The 23,366-nt window shown below is 43.1% G+C and overlaps 1 protein-coding gene across 7 annotated transcripts in view; it reads right to left on the reverse strand.

Annotated features, from left to right (window-relative positions):
• Positions 1-11,534: 11,534 nt before the first annotated feature.
• LOC117356989 (long-chain-fatty-acid--CoA ligase ACSBG2-like) overlaps positions 11,535-23,366 on the reverse strand; it is a 151,547-nt gene continuing 139,715 nt past the window's right edge. For 5 of the 7 annotated variants that reach the window (XM_033937088.1, XM_033937042.1, XM_033937097.1 and 2 more), the window contains 4 exons: positions 23,009-23,226; positions 22,504-22,643; positions 20,330-20,576; positions 11,771-11,847 (listed from right to left, as the gene is read on the reverse strand). In XM_033937088.1, coding sequence (XP_033792979.1) covers positions 11,771-11,847; positions 20,330-20,576; positions 22,504-22,643; positions 23,009-23,226 — 682 coding nt within the window. Of the gene's footprint in view, positions 11,848-20,329; positions 20,577-22,503; positions 22,644-23,008; positions 23,227-23,366 lie in introns of all 7 variants that reach the window. The other 2 variants (XM_033937051.1, XM_033937060.1) reach the window with 2 other exon arrangements.

Genomic DNA, 23,366 nt, shown 5'->3' on the forward strand with positions numbered 1-23,366 from the left:
CCCCAATGACACAACTTCCTATTTCCTCATGGGTTTGTAGCACGACAGAAAGAAAGCACCAAGGCGTCAGTGGGACAGAAAAGACAGGGCAATGGCGGGCTGCGCCAAAAGAAAGGGAAAGGCATGCTAACCCATAGGGAACACCCCCCCCCCCCCGAGCCGCGGAGCCCTAACGCCAGCCCTGCTCCCATCCCCCCTATGCAGAACCTCCAGACCTGACTGACACCCCTCCCATGAGATTTTATGTGGCCTGCTACACCAGGGCTTCACTTTACCGCATCATCAGTGATGCAGCGGAGGGAAGACCTCAGCGGGCTACAAGAAATAGAGCATTCTCTCATTGTCGGCAGCCTTAACTTGCTGCTCTGCTGGCATCGGACCTTCCTCCTGCTTCCACAAAGACAGGACCTGTCAGAGGAAGAGAGCACCCACAGTTCCCGTCCACAACGCCTCCTTATGGTCTACACCTGGGGTGAAGTGAAATGTCCTTTAACTTTTAAAATAACTGCAACCGGTAGCAAAACAGCCTGAAGCAGGTGGTGGATGTAAGCAAAATGTTTAATCAGTTTATTTACAGACCCAGATCTTACCCAAGTCCCAAAGCATATAAGCTATTTGCGTAAATACTCACAGAGAAATGTTGGCAGCGTTCCAAAGCACAAGTAAGAGCAAACCCTCCAGCCAGCTGAGTACTGGCAAAAAGCAAAGAACCAGTTTCAATGGCAGAGTCAGAAGTAGAAATAACATACCCACAAATCCAAGTTTCCCCAACTCTCCGATAAAAGGACAAAGCACCAAAAAGTAACCAGTAAGGATTACTCAAAGGTTCAGGTGACAAATCAGGTCTAGGTTTAGACTCAGTCTATACATGTGAGAATAAGTTTAAATTCCTTATTCTTACGTTTCAGGCTTTTCACACAGGTGTACCATCATATGTCGTATTTTCCACCATTCCCTACCAGATGCTAGGGTCCACTTTGGAGGTCAACACTCAAGAAAAAGATCTGGGTGTCTTCGTGGACAGTACACTGAAACCTTCCACCCAAAGTGTGGCGGCGGCCAAAAAAGCATACGTGATGCTAGGAATTATTAAAAAAGGGATGGTTAACAAGACTAAGAATGTTATAATGTCCCTGTATCGCTCCATGGTGCGACCTGATCTGCAGTATTGCATTCAATTCTGTTCTCTTTATCTCAAGAAAGATATAGTGGCACTAGACAAGGTTCAAAGAAAAGCAACAAAGATGGTAAAGGGGATGGAACTCCTCGTATGAGGAAAGACTAAAACGGTTAGGGCTCTTCAGCTTGGAAAAGAGATGGCTGAGGGGAGATAGGATTGAAGTCTACAAAATCCTGAGTGGAGTAGAACAGGTACAAATGGATCGATTTTTCACTCCGTCAAAAATTACAAAGACTAGGGGACACCCGATGAAATTACAGGGAAATATTTTTAAAACCAATAGAAGGTATCTTTATATTGAAGAACAACGATGGATTTTTCTCTTAATGGATTGAACACTTCAATGAAATGGCAACCTTTTTTTAAATGGCAGCAGACCATAAGGGAGCACTTTCTTGAATGGTGCATTTAAATGGCCTGGAAACAGAAGACTGCATTTTGATGACTTCAACACTTAGCATCTTGAAAAGATCAGCATTGTTATCAAAGCCACGGCCATTTTGGAAGTCATAGGATCAGTGATGTGCTAAAGCAGTGTTCTTCAACCTTTTTACACCTATGGACCGGCGGGAAAAAAAAATTATTTTGTGGACCAGCAAACTACTAGGACTGAAATTTTAAACCCCCATTTCCACCCCGTCTCTGCGAGCTCGGTCATCGCAAACCATCTGATCCCATCTGCACAAGCCTTAGTTATGATTTTATATTGAATGTATTTTATTAAAGTATAAAAAGAAACAATATTCTGTACAATTGTCATTTTATAAATACAAATAATACAGAGCAAAGATCAACAAAACCCCCTTCTCCTCTCCCTTCACATATATCCCCTCTACTATCAAGAAAATTGAATAAGCCAAATTATTACAGAATGCTACACAGAAATATAATGCTAACAGCATACTGCAGTCACACATGGCAGGAATAGTGTTAGGGGAGTGGAACTAGGGCAACTGCCCCCTGGTCAGAAAGAGCCCTAAGCCAGATGGAAGCTAAAGAAGCACTGCCTGGGCTTTGCAGTCCCCAGTTATGTCTAACACAAATCATGGGTTGCATACGAAGGAGTTTCGTTAGCCGTAAGCCCGAAGTCATAATGCCATTATATAGGTCCATGGTGAGACCCCATCTGGAATACTGTGTACAATTCTGGAGACCACATTACCGCAAAGATGTGCTGAGACTTGAGTCGGTCCAGCGAATGGCCACACGGATGGTCACGGGGCTCAGGGATCTCCCGTATGAGGAACGGCTGAATAAACTGCAGCTCTACTCCCTTGAGGAACGCAGGGAGAGGGGGGACATGATCGAGACATTCAAGTACCTCACGCGCCGTATCGAGGTGGGGGAGGATATCTTCTTCTTCAAGGAACCCACGTCAACACGAGGGCATCCATGGAAAATCAGGGGAGGGACATTACATGGCGACACCAGGAAATACTTCTTCACCGAGAGGGTGGTGGATCGATGGAATGGTCTTCCGATGCAGGTGATTGAGGCCAGCAGTGTGCCTGATTTTAAAGCTAAATGGGATCGAAAGGTGGGATCTCTTCGCAAAGGGAGGTATGGGAGGGTCATTGATGTGGGCAGACTTGATGGGCCTTGGCCCTTATCTGCCGTCACCTTCTATGTTTCTATGTTTCTATGATATATATTTCAAATCTGATATATTCTAATCACAAAATAGAAATAAAATTATTTTTTTCTACCTTTTGTTGTCTCTGGTTTCTGCTTTCATCTTCTTTTCACTCTCTTCCTTCCTGTGTCTGCCCTCTCTGTGTCTTCAATTCAGCATCTGCCCCTTCCATCCACTGTCTGCCCTCTCCCCCTTCCATATGGTATCTGTCTTCTTTCTATGCCCCTCTCCCCTTTCCATCAACCCTGCGCCCCCTCTCTCCTTTTTACACGATTCATTCCAGCTTCACTGCTCTCTTCATTTTAATCTCTCCTACACCAGATCTAGCATCATTGTCCCTCTCTGCTTATTTCTCATCATCAATCTCTCTACTTTCTCATGCCTGTCTCTCCCCTTCACCTTCTCTAATCTCCCTGCCAACTGTTTCCTTCCTTTTTTCCTTCTCCCTTCCCTCCTCCTGTCCAGCAGTAACTCTTCCCTTCCCCTCCTCCCAGCAGCATCTCTCCTTCTCCTTCCCTCCAGGTCCAGCAGCAGCTGTCCCTTTTTTTCCCTTGTCTAGCAGCTTCCTAGACTTCTTTCCCTCCTCCCCTCCCAGCAGCATCTCTCCTTCTCTTTCCCTTTTTTCCCTTGTCCAGCAGCTTCCCAGACTCCTTTCCCTCCTCCCCTCCCAGCAGCATCTCTCCTTCTCCCTCTCCAGGTTTAGGAAAGCTGTCCCTTGTTTCCCTTGCTCAGCAGCTTCCCAGCCTCCAAGAGTGGCTTTCTTCCCTCCCAGCAGCTCTCTGTACTTGCCAGCACAGCGATTCACTAAGGCAGCCTTGGGTGCTTTGATGGGTTGCGCCGCCTCTGAGGAAAGAGGAAGTTGCATCGTCAGAGGCGGCTGCGACTCAGCAAAAGCCCCAACGCTGTCTAAGTGAATCGCTGGCTGGTAAGTACTGACAGCTGCTGGGAGGGGAGAAAGCCACTGTCTGAGGCTCCCCATGATTTTTCCGGCGCTGCACCTCGATCTCGCTGGCCCTGCGCGGACCGGCAGGAATTTTCTGTGGCTGAAAACATTTGAATTGCATCCCCTGTGACAATAAAATATGATGAGACATGAAAGTAGGGATAGGGGGTGGAACTAGAAAATTCTGATAGGGCAGCAGGGGGGATTCATACGAGGGGGGCCATTTGTGTCTTGTGAAAAGCCCATTGCCGGCTTTGTCCCTGGGATTAATAAAAGCAGAACATGGTCCCTGATCAGGAAGCATGACCAGGTTAGGATTAATAATGTAGAAATGGCTGACTACCCCTCAGACAGTGAGGTAGAGCATGATGATATTCTGTAGAAAGGGCCATATCAGTTTAAATATGCCAGAAAGCCAGTTAGGACTTTTACTGAGAAGTGGCCCTTTAAGGTATTCTCAGGATCAGCAGCCTCGGAGAAACTATGAGTTTAAAAACAGTGCCCTGAATCAGAGGGGAAGCAAGGCAGAGGCACCTGCAGAAGGGGAGGGGAGGAATCTTTCCCTTCCACCTGGCAGCAGTGAGGATTTATCCAGTCTGAGACCAGCTGCTGAGAGCTGGGTAGGAGCAGAGGCTATGGATACTTGAATTGCCTCAAGGAGGAAGCTTTAACCAGGAATGGATGGAGGTTAGTCCCGAAGTTAAAGGGAAGAAAAGAGCCTGTCTTTTGAATAGAAGAACTGAAAGCAGAGGTCAGGTGCCTTTAATCCAGCAGGGAGAAAAAAACCTTTCTGTTTTCTGAGCCTGTGACATTACCCCGATAAAAGCCTCTGCAGTATAAGGAATAGGCCTTAAGCACCCAGTGCAGAAACTTAAGCCCTCAAATGCTGGGAAGACTTGCCAGCAAGAGCTCAAGGCTGGCTTCTGGCTTTCCCCAGTTCAGGCTGCAAAGGAAAGTGAACTCGGCTGTGTGACCAAAACCCCAAAGCAGTGACTGAAGCCTTGGACACAGTGCTGGCCGCCTATGTTTTCTATTTCTCTTTTGGATTTATTTTTCATGGCATTTATGGACTGAGAATATTATTTGCTACTTACCTGAACCCTGCTGAGGAAGACTGTCTTTAATAATAGAAAGTCCAGGGAAATTATAGTGAATAATAAATCAAGAAAATCCACTATTGAAATATAATCCCATCAATTGATTCAAGTAATAATTTAATACATTAATGATAACATAGTGTTTAATAATAGAAAACTCAGAGGAAGGAACAAAGGCATTTCATAACATTTGCAAATCCCTGTAAGACAATCAGATAATTAATTGGTAAATAGTTCACTTATCTTTGAAAACAATCAGGAGACATTAAGCAGCAAAATGTAGGTCCTTAACCATCTGACAGATCAAAAGTCTGTGTGCAACCAGGTCCCAGTTTGTGCAAACATCACAACAAAATGCCAGTGCAATAGTCACATGTTCAAAGTCATATTCAAAAACGTATAAGAACATAAGAATTGACTCTGTTGAGTCAAAGACCAATGCCCTAACTGAGTCTAGCCTTACCTGTGTACGTTCTGGTTCAGCAAAAACTTGTCTAACTTTGTCTTGAATCCCTGGAGGGTGTTTTCCCCTGTGACTCCATCCAGTATAGAAACAGAGTATGACGGCAGAACCTGGCCAACGGCCCAACAAGTCTGCCCACTCGGATAACCCACCCCCCTAAGCACTTCCTTGAAGTGAACCCACATGTTTATCCCATTTATTCTTAAAATCGAGCACGTTGTTGGCCTCTACTACCTGAAGTGGAAGATCATTCCAACGATCAACCACCCTTTCGGTGAAGAAATGCTTTCTAATGTCCCCATGAAATCTCCCACCCCTGATTTTTAGCGGATGCCCTCTTGTCACTGTAGGTCCTGTAAGAAAAAAAGATGTCTTCTTCCTTCTCCATACGGCCAGTAACATATTTGAACGTTTCTATCATGTCTCCCCTCTCTCTGCGGTCCTCGAGAGAGTATAGCTGCAACCTACGTAGATGTTCTTCATAAGGGAGATCCTTGAGTCCTCAGACCATCCTTGTGGCCAGTCTCTGAACTGACTCTATTCTCATCCTTTTGATAATGTGGCCTCCAAAATTGAACACAGTATTCCAGATGTGGTCTCACCATGGACCTGTAAAGCCGCATTACCACTTCAGGCTTTCGGCTGACGAAGCTTCTCCGGATAAGGAAGTCAAATTCGTTATGGAATGAACATTTAACATCTTATACTGGATGGAGTTATAATAGACGTTTTTGAATATGACTTTGAACATGTGACTATTGCACTGGCATTTTGTTGTGATGTTTGCACAAACTGGGACCTGGTTGCACACAGACTTTTGATCTGTCAGATGGTTAAGGACCTACATTTTGCTGCTTAATGTCTCCTGATTGTTTTCAAAGATAAGTGAACTATTTACCAATTAATTATCTATGATTGTCTTACAGAGATTTGCAAATGTTATGAAATGCCTTTGTTCCTTCCTCTGAGTTTTCTATTGTTGAACACTACGATATCATTAATTATTAAGTATTAAATTATTACTTGAATCAATTGATATGATTATATTTCAATAGTGGATTCTCTTGACAATTGTGAATCTAAACTAAACTAAACTAAACCTTGGGTTTGTATACTGCATCATCTCTACATTCGCAAAGCTTGACACGGTTAACAAGGGTTAGGGTAGAAAGGAACTCCAGTGAAGGGAAAAGACAAAATGAAGAGAAAATTTAGGACAGAGTAACCAGAGAGAGGAAGAGTTACATTTTTGAAAATAACCAGGTTTTCAGATGTTTACGGAAGAGTTGGAGGGAGCTCAGATTCCTAAGAGGGGAGGTAAGGTTGTTCCAGAGCTCAGTGATTCTGAAAGGGAGGGAGGAACCTAGCTGATATATGATATATATTTTTTTTCTCGCTTCTAAATTATAGTGAATGCCATACCTGAACTTTTTTGCCTTATTGTTGGTTTCTTTTGAAGTTCCTCTGGCAATCTTTTTTGGAGTTCTTTTTATACCTGAACTTTGGACATTGCTGACAAATGTTTGAACTATTTTGTTTTGTTTCAACTTGGTTTATGAACTGCATGACTGAGGCTGGCTGGGCTCAGCCGAAATAGCCTGAAGCACCAAGAATGCCTTGTCTGGGTTTATCATTCTTTTGTGATTTCCGCTACTCAGTATAGGCACTTGCCTAGTCTTGTCTTACCTGAAGGGCCTTCCTCTTTCCTGGGGAAGCCACTCCAATAGGCTGAAAGAATCACTGTTAGGACTGCCTGCAGACCTAGGCAGCGGCCTAGCATGTGACAGTCTGCAGGGCCCACCTAATAATAAAAAGGAGAGGATTTAAGAGTAAACATTGTTGAATAAATAGGTTTTTAAATCAGATTTGTATCTGTCAAGTGATGCCTGATGGCATAAAGGGATTGGAAGTGAATTCCAAAGGTGTGGTCCTTGAACAGAGGAGATTGTGTCGAATGTGTTCATGTATTAATTTGTGATATGTGGGAATTGTAGTTGTTTCTGGGTTCCTGATCCGAGGGGTCTTAATATTAAGTGGAGAGGAAAACGGTGATGGAGTTCAAAAAAGCGTGGGATAAAAATAGAGGATCTTTAATTAGGAAATTAAAGAGCTAAGGCCAGTACTGGACAAACTTGTGGGCATCAATGTGAACTCATGAGGATGTTACTGGCCAGACTTTACGGTAGATATCGCAGGACAATTGTGGCTCGTGAAGTCTCAGCAAATCGGGGCCTTCCAGATATCCACTAAAAGGGTTCCCGATAGGAAGTGAATCTTAAGGGGGGGGGGGGGGGGTCCACGGAGCTGTTACCGTGGCAGCCGGTGCTAAACACACTAGCGTGACTTTGTAAAGGAGGGGGTTAGTTTGCTATCCCAGTAGCAGGGTTTGATCAGGCAAAGCGAGAGAGCTGAAAGCGTCTAAAGACAGATTGCAACGGGCTGGAAATGTAACAGGGTGGAGATCAGAAAGGTCCCTCTATGCATTTATTCTGCAACGGGTACAGATTAAGGCGTTATTTGTACACATTTGATGGCGCTGCACAGGCAGGTGGAGCAACTGCTTTGGAGGGCGTCATAGACCGATGAGACGCTCTCATCTTTTTCTGGATCGGTTTACTACGTCAAAGACTCAGCTTTGGCCACAAATTGCCAGTCTGTAAGTTTCGTACATAAGTCGCACCTTTGTAAAAAGCTGTGACTTATAACCTGGAAATTACGGTTATCCTAGAACGTTAGTCATGAGCCAATATGTAATGTTTAGTTGTTTGCCTTGATTGGTTATTTCTTGGTTAAAACTAAATAAAAATGTAAAAGAAAACAATTACTAAAGTGAGCACACCTGGAATATCTGACTCTTTCCTCATGGCCATTTCAAGCTTTGCTATGCCACTTCCATGTAATTTATTCAGACAGCTCCTGTTGACATTAGCATTTGAATTTTTCCCTTCTAATTTCTCCATCGTACACACATGCCACATTCTTTTAAATCATTTCAAGGAGAATTTTTTCTGCATGGTTGTCACCTCCTATTTGGCTGCTGTCCAAAACAGTGAAATTAATTGACGATAGAAACAATAGCTTTAGATTGCATTTTATCAAATTATTTGTTATTTCCTGAATTGTTACTTCTCCAGTGTCTTTCCACATGGCCCACCTACTCTTCGAGTAGACGAAGGCCAAAGTGATAGCACAGGCTTCAGTAGTTGGATAAGGTAGAGATAGGATATAAAGAAGCTTAAAGCAGCTGAAAGAGAAGAGGGCCAAGTCCCAGAGCGAAACTTGGTTGGGGACCAGAAGGTAAAGTAGATGAGAGAGATGGAGGGAAACGGGATTGATGAAAGTACTGAACTGAGATACCATGATGACAGGTGAGGAAAATTGGTATAGAAAGTTATGAAATGGTCAGTCCATGAAATAGGAGCTGCAGAGAGGTTAGTTAGAGAGAATTAGATCATAAGTACATAATCACCACCATGCTGGTCAGTGTCCTCTTTCCGACAGTGCCCAATGCAGGTCACAGTACTTGGCAAGATCCCAAAAGTGTAAAAGATTTTATGCTGCTTATACCAGACATAACGAGTGGATTTTTCCAAGTCTATCTTAATAATAGCCTATGGACTTTTCTATTAGGAACGTGTCCAAACCTTTTTTTAAAGCCTGCTTAGCTGATTGCTTTTACTACTACTACTACTACTACTACTTTGCCAAACTCCAGGTCCAAATAAACATTTGGCTGAAACTTATGCATCACTTAGAGAAGTATAAACAGTGGCATACCAAGAGTGGGGAGGGATGGTCCAACCCACGTGCACGCTCTAAGGGGGTGCACAGCTGGCACACCGAGTCTGGAACCTCCCGTCCTACTCTGCCGCTGCTGCTTTCCTGACCAAGCAGCAGAGGCAGTAAACTTTTAAATCTGCCATTGCAAAACCTCCCTGCACCTCCCTGTGGCTGCCTACCTACCCCCTCTGACTTAATTTCCTTGTTCCAGAGCAGAGCCAGCAGCCACAGGGAGGTGCACCAAGGTGCCGTGATGACTGCGTTTAAGTTTACAGCCACTGCTTCTGGTTTAGGAAAGCATACAGCAGTGGTGGGGAGGTGAGGGGGCAAGATACTCAATGGCATTGGGGTAGAGGGAGAGCAGACATTGGATGTTAGAGGGGAGGGGGGAGCCTATGCTGGATGGAAGTGGGGAGGAGAGAGAGAAAGAGGAGAGCAGATGCACGAAGGAAGTGGGGAGGAGACAGAGAAAGAGGAGAGCAGATGCAGGAAGGAAATGGGGAGAGAAAGAGGGGAGCACACAATGGAAATGGAGAGAGGAGATGATGCTGGATGGAAGAGGGGCAATGATGGAAGGAGGGAATAAATAAAAAAGAGCATATGCTAGATAAGGGGAAGAAGATAAAGTTAGTGAAATACTGGAGGGGTGAGGGAAAGATAGCAAGCTGTAGGTAGACAGGGAAAAAGGGAAATTGAGTACTGGCTATTAAGAATTTAATTTAAACAAATGCAGAAAATAAATTGAAAAGGAAAATGAGGGAAGGAAAGGAGAGAGAGTGAAATGCCAGACCATGAGGATGTGGGAAAAGGAAAGAAAGGAGAGGAGAGAGATGCCAGACCATTGGGGAGGGGAGGGAAGAAGATGGAAGGGGGAGCAGTTTCTGAAAGGGACATAGAAGGAGAGAAGATGCCATATAGAAGGGGCAGAGAGAGGGCAGACATTGGATGGAAGGAAGAGAGTGACAAGAAGATGAGGAAAGCAGAAATCAGAGAAGACAAAGGTAGAAAAAAAATTCTATATATTTTTTTTTGCTTTAGGAAAAAAATAGTATTGTAGCTATGTTGATGAACATTTATAAATAGAAAATGGAAATAAGTTGATCTTTTTATTGGACTAATTGTAATACATTTTTGACTAATTCAGAGACCAAAATCCCCTTCCTCAGGTCAGGCCTCAGGATTTGGCCTCTGAAAGCTAATTGAAAAATGTATTAGTCCACTAAAATAGGTTTATCTTATTTTCCTTTTTTGTTTTATTTTCCCCCACCTTTTGGCCCCTTTTTATGAAACTGCAACAATATTTGATCCAACGCTCAGGAATTCTATGAACGCCAGAGCTTTTACTGCCAAGGCTGGTGATAAAAAGGCTAACATGGCTTCATAAAGGGGGGGGAGTTTATTATAGCCATGGTGGTAGAAACGCCGATGCTCTTCGGCTTTTCAGCTTGGTAAAAGACGGTTGAGGGGAGATATGATTGAAGTCCTGAGTGGAGTGATCGATTTTTCATTCCGTCAAAAATTACTAAGACTAGGGGGGACACTCAGGGCTCCTTTTACTAAGCTGCAATAGTGGTTTTAGCGCATGCAGAATTGCCACACGTGATAGACGCCAACGCCAGCATTGAGCTGGCATTAGTTCTAGCCACATAGCGCAGGTTTAGTGCGTGCTAAAATTCTGCATGCGCTAAAAACGCTATTGCAGCTTAGTAAAAGGAGCCCTCAAAGATACAGGGAAATACTTTTAAAACCAATAGGAGGAAATTTTTTTTCACTCAGAGAATAGTTAAGCTCTGGAAAGTGTTGCCAGAGGATGTGGTAAGAGCGGATAGCGTAGCTGGTTTTAAGAAAGGTTTGGACAAGTTCCTGGAGGAAAAGTCTATAGTCTGTTATTGAGAAAGATATGGGGGAAGCCACTGCTTGCTCTAGATCAGTAGCTCTGTAGGGCAATCAGCTGGCACCCCGTAGGAAAAAACCAGCGGTTTGCAGATTAAGATAAGCTCCTATTGAGGGTTTAAAACTGACAAGACTTAATATTTCAGGAGCTTTAGATTGAATGCCATTTAGAAGCACCATTGAATTTTGTACTTTAAATTCTCGTTTTAGATTATTAAGATACCAGGGTTTTGGGCGACGGATAGCATTTGTAATTAAATACAGTTCAGAAAGAATAGAAACAAAAATTAGTTAAAAAAGAACTTAAATGATAGATTTTTAGATTGTCCTACAGAGTGTTTTAAAATGATGTGAGTGGGTGATGTCTGCTAGGCAAGACGGTGCTTTTTGGCGGTATTGAACCCTGGTGAACTCATTGTAAAAACTTACTGCCAGTTTCGTGAATGTTAAGGTTACTGCTGAGGTGACTATCCTCCTCTTTCAGCCAAGGCCTTTAAGACTCTTCCAAATCCTTCCCCCCCCCCCAAACAGTCTAGAACCACCTGTGCAGTAAAAACAACAGCATTTATTCAATCCATTTTATTGAAAATACAATTTGTCCACATTAGAAGTGGCTTAACAAGGATTCTAGATAGTCTTTAAAAGTATGAAAGGACTAGACATGTAGAAAAGGGAACAAAATGCCTCCTCAGAGCTTGGGAGTCAGGATCCCAATTGTGTAAGTCCCATTCTTCGCATCATTAGAAAAAAGAAATGAAGAATTCTTCTCTGAACACATTGTCTAGTCCTGGTAGATGGCTTCAATCTCATCCTTGTACATTTTTACAACCACGGGACGCTTTAGCTTCATGGTTGGACCTGGAGAAAGAAGATTCAGTGGTCAGTACCAGAATGCTGAAGGGAAGGAGATGAAAGACCACACAGGGCAGCATCCTTCCTGTCCCCAGAGCTCTGGACACACCCAATTTTGTTTTCAGGATGCCCCATTTCTATAGTGCACACAGCGCTGTACATTAAACAAGAGGCAGTCCCTGCTCAAAAAAGTTTACAATCTAAATGATGACAGACAGGACAGAAGGTAGCTCACTATACAATACTAACAAAGGGATAAACAAGGGAAGAGAGACGGAATGAGAACAGATATAGTCTATTACAAGCTGCAAGCATTAGGACCTAAACACAGCTTCATAAAAGTGGGTTTTGAATACCGCCAGAGAAGGATTCAAGCAAGTTGCTCCTAGGCAATGTAGAAGGGGCAGAGTCAGGAGTTGACTGTAGAGAAGGGTTCAGACAGACTTACCATTCCGCTTCGGTTCTCATGTATATTCCTGTTACTTATGAAGTTAAACTAGTTTTATAGACCAACATCCCTGCTATTGCATAGATTCTCAAAATATTTAACCATGTACTTCAGTCATGAAAAAGACTCCAGAAAAGGGGTCCATATTTTCTTATTAATCTTCTCTCCAACCCTTTGAATGACAGTCTCTCCACTAGGGGTGGGGCCTTAGGCACCTGGCCCAATCAGGCCCTAAGGCCCGCCATTTGGCAGAAGGCGGGCCTACTGGGTGGATGGGCTTGGGACCCATCCGTCCAGCCAACAGATTTTAGGTAAGGGAGGGTATCTTGGGTAGGGATCAGGTGTCACCGGGTCGCTGGGTATGGGGGGGGGGTGTCACGGGGTTGGGGGGCAGGGGTTCATCGGGGCAGGAGTGGTTGGGCTCCCTCCTGCCCGTATTGCATCGGGGAGGTTGAGTTTGTCGGGGCAGGAAGAGTTGGGCTTCCTCCTGCCCATATTTTAGTGGGGATGGGGGTTTGTGTCAGGCAGGAGAAATTGGCTCTTTCTCCTGCCCCGATAGCGATTGCCTGAATTGCCACCAACCGCGGCACTTTGGGTGGGAAGATCGCGGCAGGGGAGATGCCTCATCTTTTCTGCTGTGATCCTCACCCTTAAGTGTCACGGTTGGCTGCAGTTCAAGCGATCGCCATCACGGCAGAGAAGATGAGCCATCTCTCCTGCTGCGATCGTTGCTGGGGGGGAGTGGGAGGATTCTGTAACTGGTGTTCTTTTTGACAGACACCGGTTACAAAATCTAGCTTGTAGGCAAAGGACTGGCCCCTCCTTTGCCTAAAAGGTCTGGTTTTGGGCATTTAGGATTTAGGCTGTTTTTTTGGTTGGTAATGTGTTCTAAGTGTAGACATAGTGGTGGTCTGAGCGTTTAAACAGCTGAATGTAGAGGTAGGCCATTCTCAAAAAATCTCATTTGGGACATTTTTTTGAGAATGGACATTTTCCCTACTTCTACTTTCAGCGTTTAGGACCTTAGGCCACAAGGGAGCTTAGATTTTTTTTTTATTATGCCCCTCCACGTGAATAGTGTGTTTTCATTGTTATCATGAGCCAAAGCTAGATACACGGTGCTTTTCACAGTACCGGCACTCCTGGGCCAGCCAGTAATTTGGGGTTGTTAAAAGCCAGTGCTTCGTTTGGAGAATCACACAGTGTGCTCATTTAAATATTAAAATGAGCCCATTTTACTACCATTTTAATAGTAATGACCTCGTTGTACTACATTTGCATGGGTTAAAATACCGGGAAGCAAAGGGCCTTAAATAAAGATGGGCCTATACTATTGTCCACCCGGGCAAACTGGAGATATCGATGAAGAAATGGAAGCTGAGATGAAGCGAGAATGCAAAACGGTAACAGTCATTATAGGAGACTTCAAATACCCCGGGATAGACTGGAGTCTTGGAAGCTCAAACTGCGCTAGGGAGACAAAATTCCTGGAGGCTACACAAGACTGCTTCATGGAGCAGCTTGTTAGAGAAACGACGAGAGGAAATGCCACTCTGGATCTACTCCTAAATGGGTTAAGGGGACCTGCAAAAGAAGTGGAAGTAGTGGAACCGTTGGGAAACAGCGATCATAATATGATCAAGTTCAAGGTTGAGGTAGGAATACCGAAAAGAAAGAGAACCATACTGGTGCTGGAGGAATCGCCTCCATGAACTTATGGGTTGGGAGGCCCGTTTGGCTCATTCTTCTTGACGCCGGAGCAGAGACTTTGTTCGCACTTGGACTCCATATTTGAACATTTTGGCTCCTGAGAGTCGTAGCCGGGTCTTGAATAGACTCCACCTCTGAAACTGTGCTTCTAGGTGTCTCTGCTGTTCCCTGCTTACGAGTTTTTCTGTATCCGTGGGGGGATGGGGTGGGGTGGGTGGGGGGTAGGGGCTTCTTTGTTGGGGGGTAGGGGTATGGTGGGTCCGGGGAGGACATAAGAGTCCAGTCCTCCGCGGGTGTTTGATGAAAATGCATACCATGTTTGTTATTGCTGTTGTATTTACTGTTGCTTAATAAAATAGATTTGAACAGAAAGAGAACCATAGCGACAACTTTTAACTTTAGGAAAGGAAACTATGAAGCAATGAGAGAAATGGTAAGGAAGAAACTTAGGAACACTTCCAAAAAATGGCAAACGGTAGAACATGCCTGGTCTTTTTTCAAGGACACGGTGAACGAGGCTCAAAATCTATATATCCCCAGATTCAGAAAAGGGTGCAAAAAGAGTTGAACAAAAGACCCGGCGTGGAAAACCAAAATAGTGAAGGAAGCGATAGGCAATAAGAAAAATTCATTCAAGAAATGGAAGAAGGACAAAACTGAGGGGAACTGGAAAGAGCACAGGAAGTATCAGAAAGAATGTCACCGTGTGGTTCGAAAAGCCAAAAGAGAGTATGAAGAGAGGCTAGCCAGGGAAGCACGAAATTTCAACTGTTTTTTAGATATGTTAAAGGGAAGCAGCCGGCAAGGGAGGAGGTGGGACCGCTGGACGACGGAGGTGGGACCGCTGGACGACGGAGATAGGACAGGAGTGGTGAAGGAGGAGAAAGAAGTCATGGAAAGACTTAACGTTTTTTTCGTCTGTATTTACATACGAAGACACAACCAACATACCGGAACCTGAGCAATTCTACAATGGAAATCAAGCAGAAAAATTAACATCCATGGAAGTGAGCCTTGAAGATGTGCGCAGGCAAATAGAAAAATTAAAAACTGACAAATCCCCGGGTCTGGATGGAATCCATCCAAGGGTTCTGAAGGAATTAAAGGAGGAGATAGCAGGACTACTGCAGCAAATTTGCAACCTATCCCTGAAAACAGGCAATATCCCGGAGGATTGGAAGATAGCCAACGTTATGCCCATCTTTAAAAAGGGATCAAAAGGTGACCCGGAAAACTACAGACCGGTGAGTCTGACCTTGGTTCCGGGGAAAATGGTGGAAGTACCGATAAAAGAAAACATCTATGAACATTTTGAAAGAAACGAACTTCTGATTACCAGCCAACATGGTTTCTGCAAGGGGAGATCGTGCCTAACTAACTTATTGCACTTCTTCGAAGGAATTAACAAATGGATGGACAGAGGAGACATCATATACCTAGATTTCCAAAAAGCCTTTGACAAGGTGCCTCATGAACGTCTACCCTGGAAGCTGAAGTACCTTGGGGTGGAAGGAGATGTACATAGATGGATCAGAAACTGGTTGACGGATAGGAAACAGAGGGTAGGAGTGAAGGGCCACTACTCGGACTGGAGGAGGGTCACGAGTTGTGTCCCGCTGGGCTCGGTGCTCAGGCCGCTGCTATTTAATATATTCATAAATGATCTAGAAACAGGAACAAAGTGTAAGATAATAAAATTTGCGGACAACACCAAACTATTTAGTGGAGCTTGGACTAAAGAGGACTGCAAAGAATTGCAAAGGGACTTGAACAAACTAGGGGAATGGGCGACGAGATGGCAGATGAAGTTCAACGTTGAGAAATGTAAAGTATTACATGTGGGAAGCAGAAACTTGAGGTACAACTATACGATGGGAGGGATCTTATTGAATGAGAATACCCAAGAAAGGGACTTGGGGGGTAATGGTGGACATGACAATGAAACCGACGGCACAGTGCGCAGCGACCACTAAGAGAGCAAATAGAATGCTAGATATAATCAAGAAAGGTATTACAACCAGAACGAAAGAAGTTATCCTGCCGTTGTATCGGGCGGAGGAGAGCGACACGTCTGATAAAAGGGATGGAAAACCTTTCATATGCTGAGAGATTGGAGAAATTGGGTCTCTTTTCCATGGAGAAGAGGAGACTTAGAGGGGATATGATAGAGACTTACAAGATCATGAAGGGCATAGAGAGAGTAGAGAGGGACAGATTCTTCAAACTTTCAGAACATAAAAAAACAAGAGGGCATTCGGAAAAGTTGAAAGGGGACAGATTCAAAACGAATGCTAGGAAGTTCTTCTTTACCCAACGTGTGGTGGACACCTGGAATGCGCTTCCAGAGGACGTAATAGGGCAGAGTACAGTACTGGGGTTTAAGAAAGGATTGGACAATTTCCTGCTGGAAAAGGGGATAGAGGGGTATAGAAAGAATACTGCACAGGTCCTGAACCTGTTGGGCCGCCACGTGAGCGGATTGCTGGGCATGATGGACCTCAGGTCTGACCCAGCAGAGGCATTGCTTATGTTCTTATGTACTGCTAGGAAGCTCGGAAAAGGCCGTTAAAATCCTGGCACGCTAAACTTGCTGGAACCTCTCCCCTGCCAATTCACAAGCCTCTCGGCATAGAGATCTAGTGCATGGAGCAGATAGCTTGGAAAAGTCCTGTATTCTAGACGGCAGGTTAGAAGGGATGGGCTGGAGCAGGGGGTCAGATTTCTCTGCAGCTATGATCCTCTCTTGTTTTCCAAGATATTCTCTAGTTAACGAGGACAGGATGAGATTGAACAGTAGGCAGGACCCAGAGGATCATACCAAGTCCTCCAACATGGATAAAAGCACTTTCCCAAGTTATACCAGTGGAAAAGTATCATCGTGATCTTTCAAGTACAGGCAGTCCCCAGGTTAAGAACAAGTTACGTTTTTAAAGCTGTTCTTAAGTCAGATTTGTATGTAACTCAGAACTTGTAGATTTTAAGATTCTGCTCCCAACTGACAAAAGGGCCAATTGGCCCTAGTGCCAGTGTTCCCTCTAAAGGTACAACAGGCACAACCACACACTGTTCTTAATGTGGCCAGGAATCATTCCTGAATCTGCTGCAGAAGTGGAGGAGTCTAGGCCACTGGAAATGCTGCTCAGTGAAATCAAATGAAACCGCAACCTCGTTCTTAAGTATGGCTCATGCTTAATAATAATAATAATTTTATTTTTATATACTGCCCTACCACATAGTCTAGGCGGTTCACATACAGTACTAAAGTATGATCTAAAAAAGACTAAAATTATACAAATAATTGAATAAAATAATTGAATAAAATGCATTAACGAAAATAGATATATATTCCTTAAAAAGTACAACTGTAAAATCAGTGTGCAAATTTCCAATCAATATTCTGAAACACCAATTTACAAACTTTTCAAATAAATCCGTTTTCAATAGTTTCCTAAAGGACATATATGAATGGGCCTGAGAAATAATAGAACTTAGCCATGAATCCATTTTACCTGCCTGAAAACCAAGCAATTTGTCAAAGAATCTCTTGTAACAGCAAGGCGTAATGATCGGGAAAACAAAAAGGTATTGCCCTCGAGTTGTTCTTTTAGGTTTGTATCTTTCAAAACACAAAGACAAGTAATTAGGAGCCATACCAAACAGTTCTTTAAAACTGGCGCAACCAAACTTAAACAGTATTCTAGCCTCAAAAGGCAACCAATGCAACTGTTTGTAGGATGAAGTAACATGATCAGGTTTTTTAGCCCCAAAATTAAACGAACTGCCGTATTCTGTATAAATCTCATTCTTTTTTGAAGCGTCTAAGTTGGGGACTGCCTGTACAGTTTAATCAATCTTTTACTTCCGAGACTCAGCAACCCCTCATCTGAACTAGGCAGTTTCCAAGGAATAGTAACTGCTCATCTAGCCTATCCCCATAACCATGTGGCATCCCTAGAGCAATAAATATATGGTGAGTGGTAGGCCTATAGTCTCAGGGATCGGTCCAGTTTTAGAACCCCTTTCAGAATTTATTGATTCTTATTTAACAGGAAGTTTTCAAAATCACCTCATATGTTAAAGATACCACGGACATGATACACCTTTTAGAACAGATACAACAAGTTCCATCACATGCTACGTTACTTACATTAGATATAACAGCATTATATACCAAGGTTCCCCAAACAGCGGCTATTTCACTTATTAGAGCTCACCTGGAAACCATGGACTTGTCCGATGCCAGATTAAAATTTTTGATACAACTAGCTCAAATAGCTTTGAGCGAAAATTATTTTCAATTTGGCCATGACTTTTACATACAAATAAAAGGCACCGCCATGGGAGCAAAAATGGCACCTTCCATAGCATGCCTTTATGTAGCCAGTGTTGAGACTCGTTTTTTGTATCCATCTGAATATTTCAAGAACGTGTCGTGCCGGAAGAGATATATTGACGATATTTTCGCAGTCTGGGTGGGAACTTCAACAGAACTCCACGATTTTCTGCGCTGGATCAATATGTGTGATGTCAATTTGCAGTTTACAGCTCAAACCCATCAAAATCATATTTCATTTTTAGATTTAATGATTACACTCGAACAAGGTTCTTTTTCCACTACGATATATAGAAAAGATCGTGACTGAAATAATTTATTCAACTATGGCAGTTTCCATCCTAGACTTCTCAGGGACAACATTCCATCAGGGCAATTCCTTAGACTCAAGAGAATTTGTTCCACTCAGTAAGAATTTACTATCAAAGCCCAGGATATGACCAACAAATTTTTGGAGCGAGGATATCTTAAATCCATTATTAAGAAAGCACATAAAAGAGCCTTGAATGCCCCACAGGAGATGCTCCTACAGCCTAAACATCAAGAACAGGATTCTGCTATTGTATGCGTATTACCTTATTCTTATCAAGCATTCAACATCAAACGCATTATTAAAAAACATTGGATTATCATGCAATATCATCCTGAGTTTCAAGATCAGCCAAAATTTGCATTCTCTAAAGGTCCTAACTTAAAACATTCACACTATACTTCTATAGGAGAGCCCGCCACATATAGTGGGCACTCTCCGTGTGGACATTGTAAATATTGTCAATACAGTGCTAATCTTTCTCATTTTTCACTTCCCAATTGGGTTAAAAAGAAAGCAGATTGTGAAACCCAGGGAGTTATATACATAGTCCAATGCCCATGTCTATTACACTATATTGGACAGACATCACGTAGCATTAAGCTTAGAATTGCGGAACATCTAAGCAAGATTTGGACTAATAAATTGGAAGCCCCTCTAGTACAACACTGGATAGATAAACAACATACCATCGACGAATTCCGGTTTTCAGTCTTAGAAGTACCTAAGCTATCTAGAGGTGGCGACCTCTCCCGGGTCTTATGGACCCAAGAACAGCGCTTGATTCTCAAACTACACACTCTACATCCTGAGGGCTTAAACAGTGAAATAGAATGGCAAGCATTTTTGTAGTTTTTGATAAGGCTCTTATGGTCAGACTCAACACTAATTTTACTATCTTATGGTTAGTTTTAATACCAACTTCACTGTTTCACTGTTCTCATGGTCAGCTCCAGTATTAGTTTCATCTAACAGTCGGCCAAAGACCTAGCGGGTCGAAACGTCATTCCGTACAGGCGGTGTGACGTCATCATACTTTATTTTAAATCCAAGTCGGTGTTCTACAGCCGTTACACGAGAATAGCAGTTGAGGAGTCGCTGTGAATCAAACATATATGGCAAGTACCCTTTACCTATGCAGCCTTTATAACAGTATTTATTTAGTTATTTGTCTACACTATTAAGAAGATGTGATATTTAAGGCTTTTTCTTCATTCAACAGAACAAATGAAAATTGCACCATCACTGACCCTTTTGGCATCTGAATTGTTAAGGCTTTTTTTCGGGTTCCTTGAAACAGAACTGCAAACATGGTCTATGTCAGGACCTAAGAACTTTCAAAAGATAAGTGGAAGAGTTTTTCTTTTCCTTTTTGCCATTGCTAGGCTATTTTTATCACAGAACCAGCACACGAGCACTTTATTTAATGTGACGGGGTGGTGGGTTTGGCTCTAGGAGCTTTGACTTCTGGCTGAATCGCACTTTTCTGAGTGTATGTGACAAAGTATAGAATCTTCTTATAATACGTATTTAAAAACTAATTTTTGTTTATTTAGGAGTTCTTTATAGTATTAATATCCCTGCCCTGACCATAGAGTATACAAGCATGATCCTTTACCTAGCTAACCCCACCTCCGACCATGAAGTGACCATTCAGCTGAGGTACAGCAACCTTCACGGCACTCACCTAGTTCCCCTCCAATTATGGAGAAGTCCTTACTCAGGATGGTCCATTTTTGTACTTTCTGAGCATTTGAGACAGCCCTTCTGTTTACTTGATCTATCCCCTTCTGGATAGCTTTATAAACGGCTTCATCTTTGGAGCTGATCACATCAGACACATGTGTAGCTCTGCTGCCCAGCTGCCGACAGAACTGGACAGCTTCTGGAGTTAATTCATCCAGTGGTTCTCCGGTTTCTGGATCTATTTTGCACTGTGAATAGAAAACCCCAGTTATAATGGATTTCATAGAAACACGATGGCAGATAAAGGCCAAATGGCCCTTCCAGTCTGCCTAACCGCAGTAACCATTATCTCTTTCTCTCTAAGAGGTCAATGGTTTCCTATGACAGGACATGTCAGCATAGTCCTATGCAATTTCATTTAGTGTAGACCGAGTACCAATTAGGATGAGCTTGGGAATTATAGTACCAGTTACTGGTCGATAAGGATCTCCCAACCCATCCAGTTAGAACATACATTTGCTGTACTGGATCAGACCAAAGAGTCTATCAGGCCCAGCAGCCTATCTCCAACAGCAATCTAACCATATCACAACGACCCCAGCAAAATAGATTGCCAACATTGGGAAAGTCATTGCTTTGAGATCTACATAGCTAAAGCTAGAAGTATGCTAGGTTGCATAGAGAGAGGTATGACCAGTAGGAAAAAGGAGGTACTGATGCCCCTGTATAAGACTCTGGTGAGACCTTATTTAGAATATTGTGTACAATTCTAGAGGCCGCACCTTAAAAATGATATAAAAGGATGGAGTCGGTCCAGAGAAAGGCTACTAAAACGGTTTGTGGTCTTTGTCATAAGTTGTATGGGGACAGACTTAAAGATCTCAATCTGTATACTTTGGAGGAAAAGTGGGAGAGGGGAGATATGATAGAGGCATTTAAATACGTAATATAAATGTGCATGCGTAGAGTCTTTCATTTGAAAGGAAGCTCTGAATGAGAGGGCATAGGATGAAGTGAAGAGGTGATAGGCTCAGGAGTAATCTGAGGAAATACTTTTTTACGGAAAGGATGGTAGATGCATGGAACAGTCTCCCGGAAGAGGTGGTGGAAACAGAGACTGTGTCTAAATTCAAGAGGGCCTTTGATAGGCATGTTGGATCTCTCAGAGAGCGAAAGAGATAATGGTTACTGCGGATGGGAAGACTAGATGGACCATTTGGCCTTTATCTGCCATCATGTTTCTATGTTTCAGATCAGAAATAAGCAAATGTTGACAAATATAAGGAAAACAAACCTTATAACCTCACCCACCCCTCCCTCTTCCTATGAAAATATCCCTGAAATACTTTCATGCTTTCCTTATATATACTGATATTTATCAACATTTGCTTATTTCTGATCTGAAGAAAGGTTACTTTCAAAAGCTCATTATAAAATTCATTGAGTTAGTCCGATAAAAAAAAAAAAAAGTAGTACCTCATTTCCTTTATTTTTGTTTTATTTCTATATATTACCTGTGATTGGGGAGAATTCCTCCCAATACCTATCTGCAAAGCATTTTGCCCCCTTTTGTCAAAGCTGCAGAGTTTCTTAGCATGGGCTGATGAGGTAAATGTTTTGACGGCTGGGATGGTTAAGATAGGCTGGAGTGAGCTTTGATGGAGACTCCAGTAGATGGAACCTAAGCAGACTACTGGGCAAGGCTCTGGGTTTCTGGCCCAGAAACATCTAAGAAAAAGGACCATTTCAACTAAATTAATTTATGGAGCATGTATGGTTGGGGCAGAATGGATGAACCACTCAAGTCTTTATCTGCCATCATTTACTATGTTACTATGAAGCATTTACCTCACCGCCCCATGCTTGATAAAGGGGACCTTATCTTGATTTTGCGCTATTGCCTAGCACTTCTATGGAGTTTGAGGTGTTTCCTGTATTAGTGTCTGTTCTGATGTGGTCTACTTTTGCTTTGAAAAAGGTTTCCAGTTCAGCTGCTAATGGGATAATTTTTGAATTGGTTGTCAATCTGGTTGGGTTAGCCATATGCAGGCTTCCTTTGGTTTCCAGGCTGATCCACAGGTAGCTGTTGCCCTCCAAACTCCACTGCCCTTCTCTATTTCAGTGGATCCCACTGTGTAACTATATACAATGATGACATGGCCCCCCTCCTTTTACCTTCAAGGTGAGTAGCACAGACAGGAACTTCCTCTGGTCTCCAATCAGCATGGCATTACTAATTATTGGCACCTCCTCCTTCACCCCATCTTCAATTGGGACTGGAGGAATGTTCTCACCCCCTGCTGTGATGACCAATTCTGTAACCAATTGGAAAATGAATTAAAGTCTAAGCCAACCTTTGCATTCCCAGTCCAGGTCATTATCTACACCAGTGGTTCTCAACCCTGTCCTGGAGGACCACCAGGCCAGTCGGGTTTTCAGGATAGCCCTAATGAATATGCATGGAGCAGGTTTGCATGCCTGGCACCTCCATTATATACAGATCTCTCTTATGCATTTTCATTAGGGCTTTCCTGAAAACACTACTGGCCTGGTGGTCCTCCAGGATAGGATTGGGAACCATTGATCTACACCACTAGCTGAATAACCAAGTTCAGCTCATTACTGGTTTGTTGGCTTGGGTAACCTCCCCCAGGTGTATTGGAACCAAGCTAATCCTTACCTTTTATTCTGCCAGTGATGTAGAGGAAGCCATGCTCATCATGCTTTCCAAGATCACCTGAGTGTAACCAGCCCTCTTTGTTTATGACCTCTTCTGTCTTATCCTTCATGTTCAGATACCCCATGAATATATGTCTGCCCCAGAAGCAGATTTCACCATTACCATCTTCATCTGGCTTATCAATGAGAGTCTTGCATCCCAGTAACTCCTTACCACAGCTGTGGAAGACAAACATTTTGTAAAAATAAGGCAATATAGTGGCACAGATAAGATTACATTACATTAGGGATTTCTATTCCACCATTACCTTGCAGTTTAAGGCAGATTACAAAAGATTTATCAAGGAAGTATTACAACA

This window comes from Geotrypetes seraphini, chromosome 1 (assembly GCF_902459505.1).
Source record: "Geotrypetes seraphini chromosome 1, aGeoSer1.1, whole genome shotgun sequence".
NCBI classification, from domain to species: domain Eukaryota; kingdom Metazoa; phylum Chordata; class Amphibia; order Gymnophiona; family Dermophiidae; genus Geotrypetes; species Geotrypetes seraphini.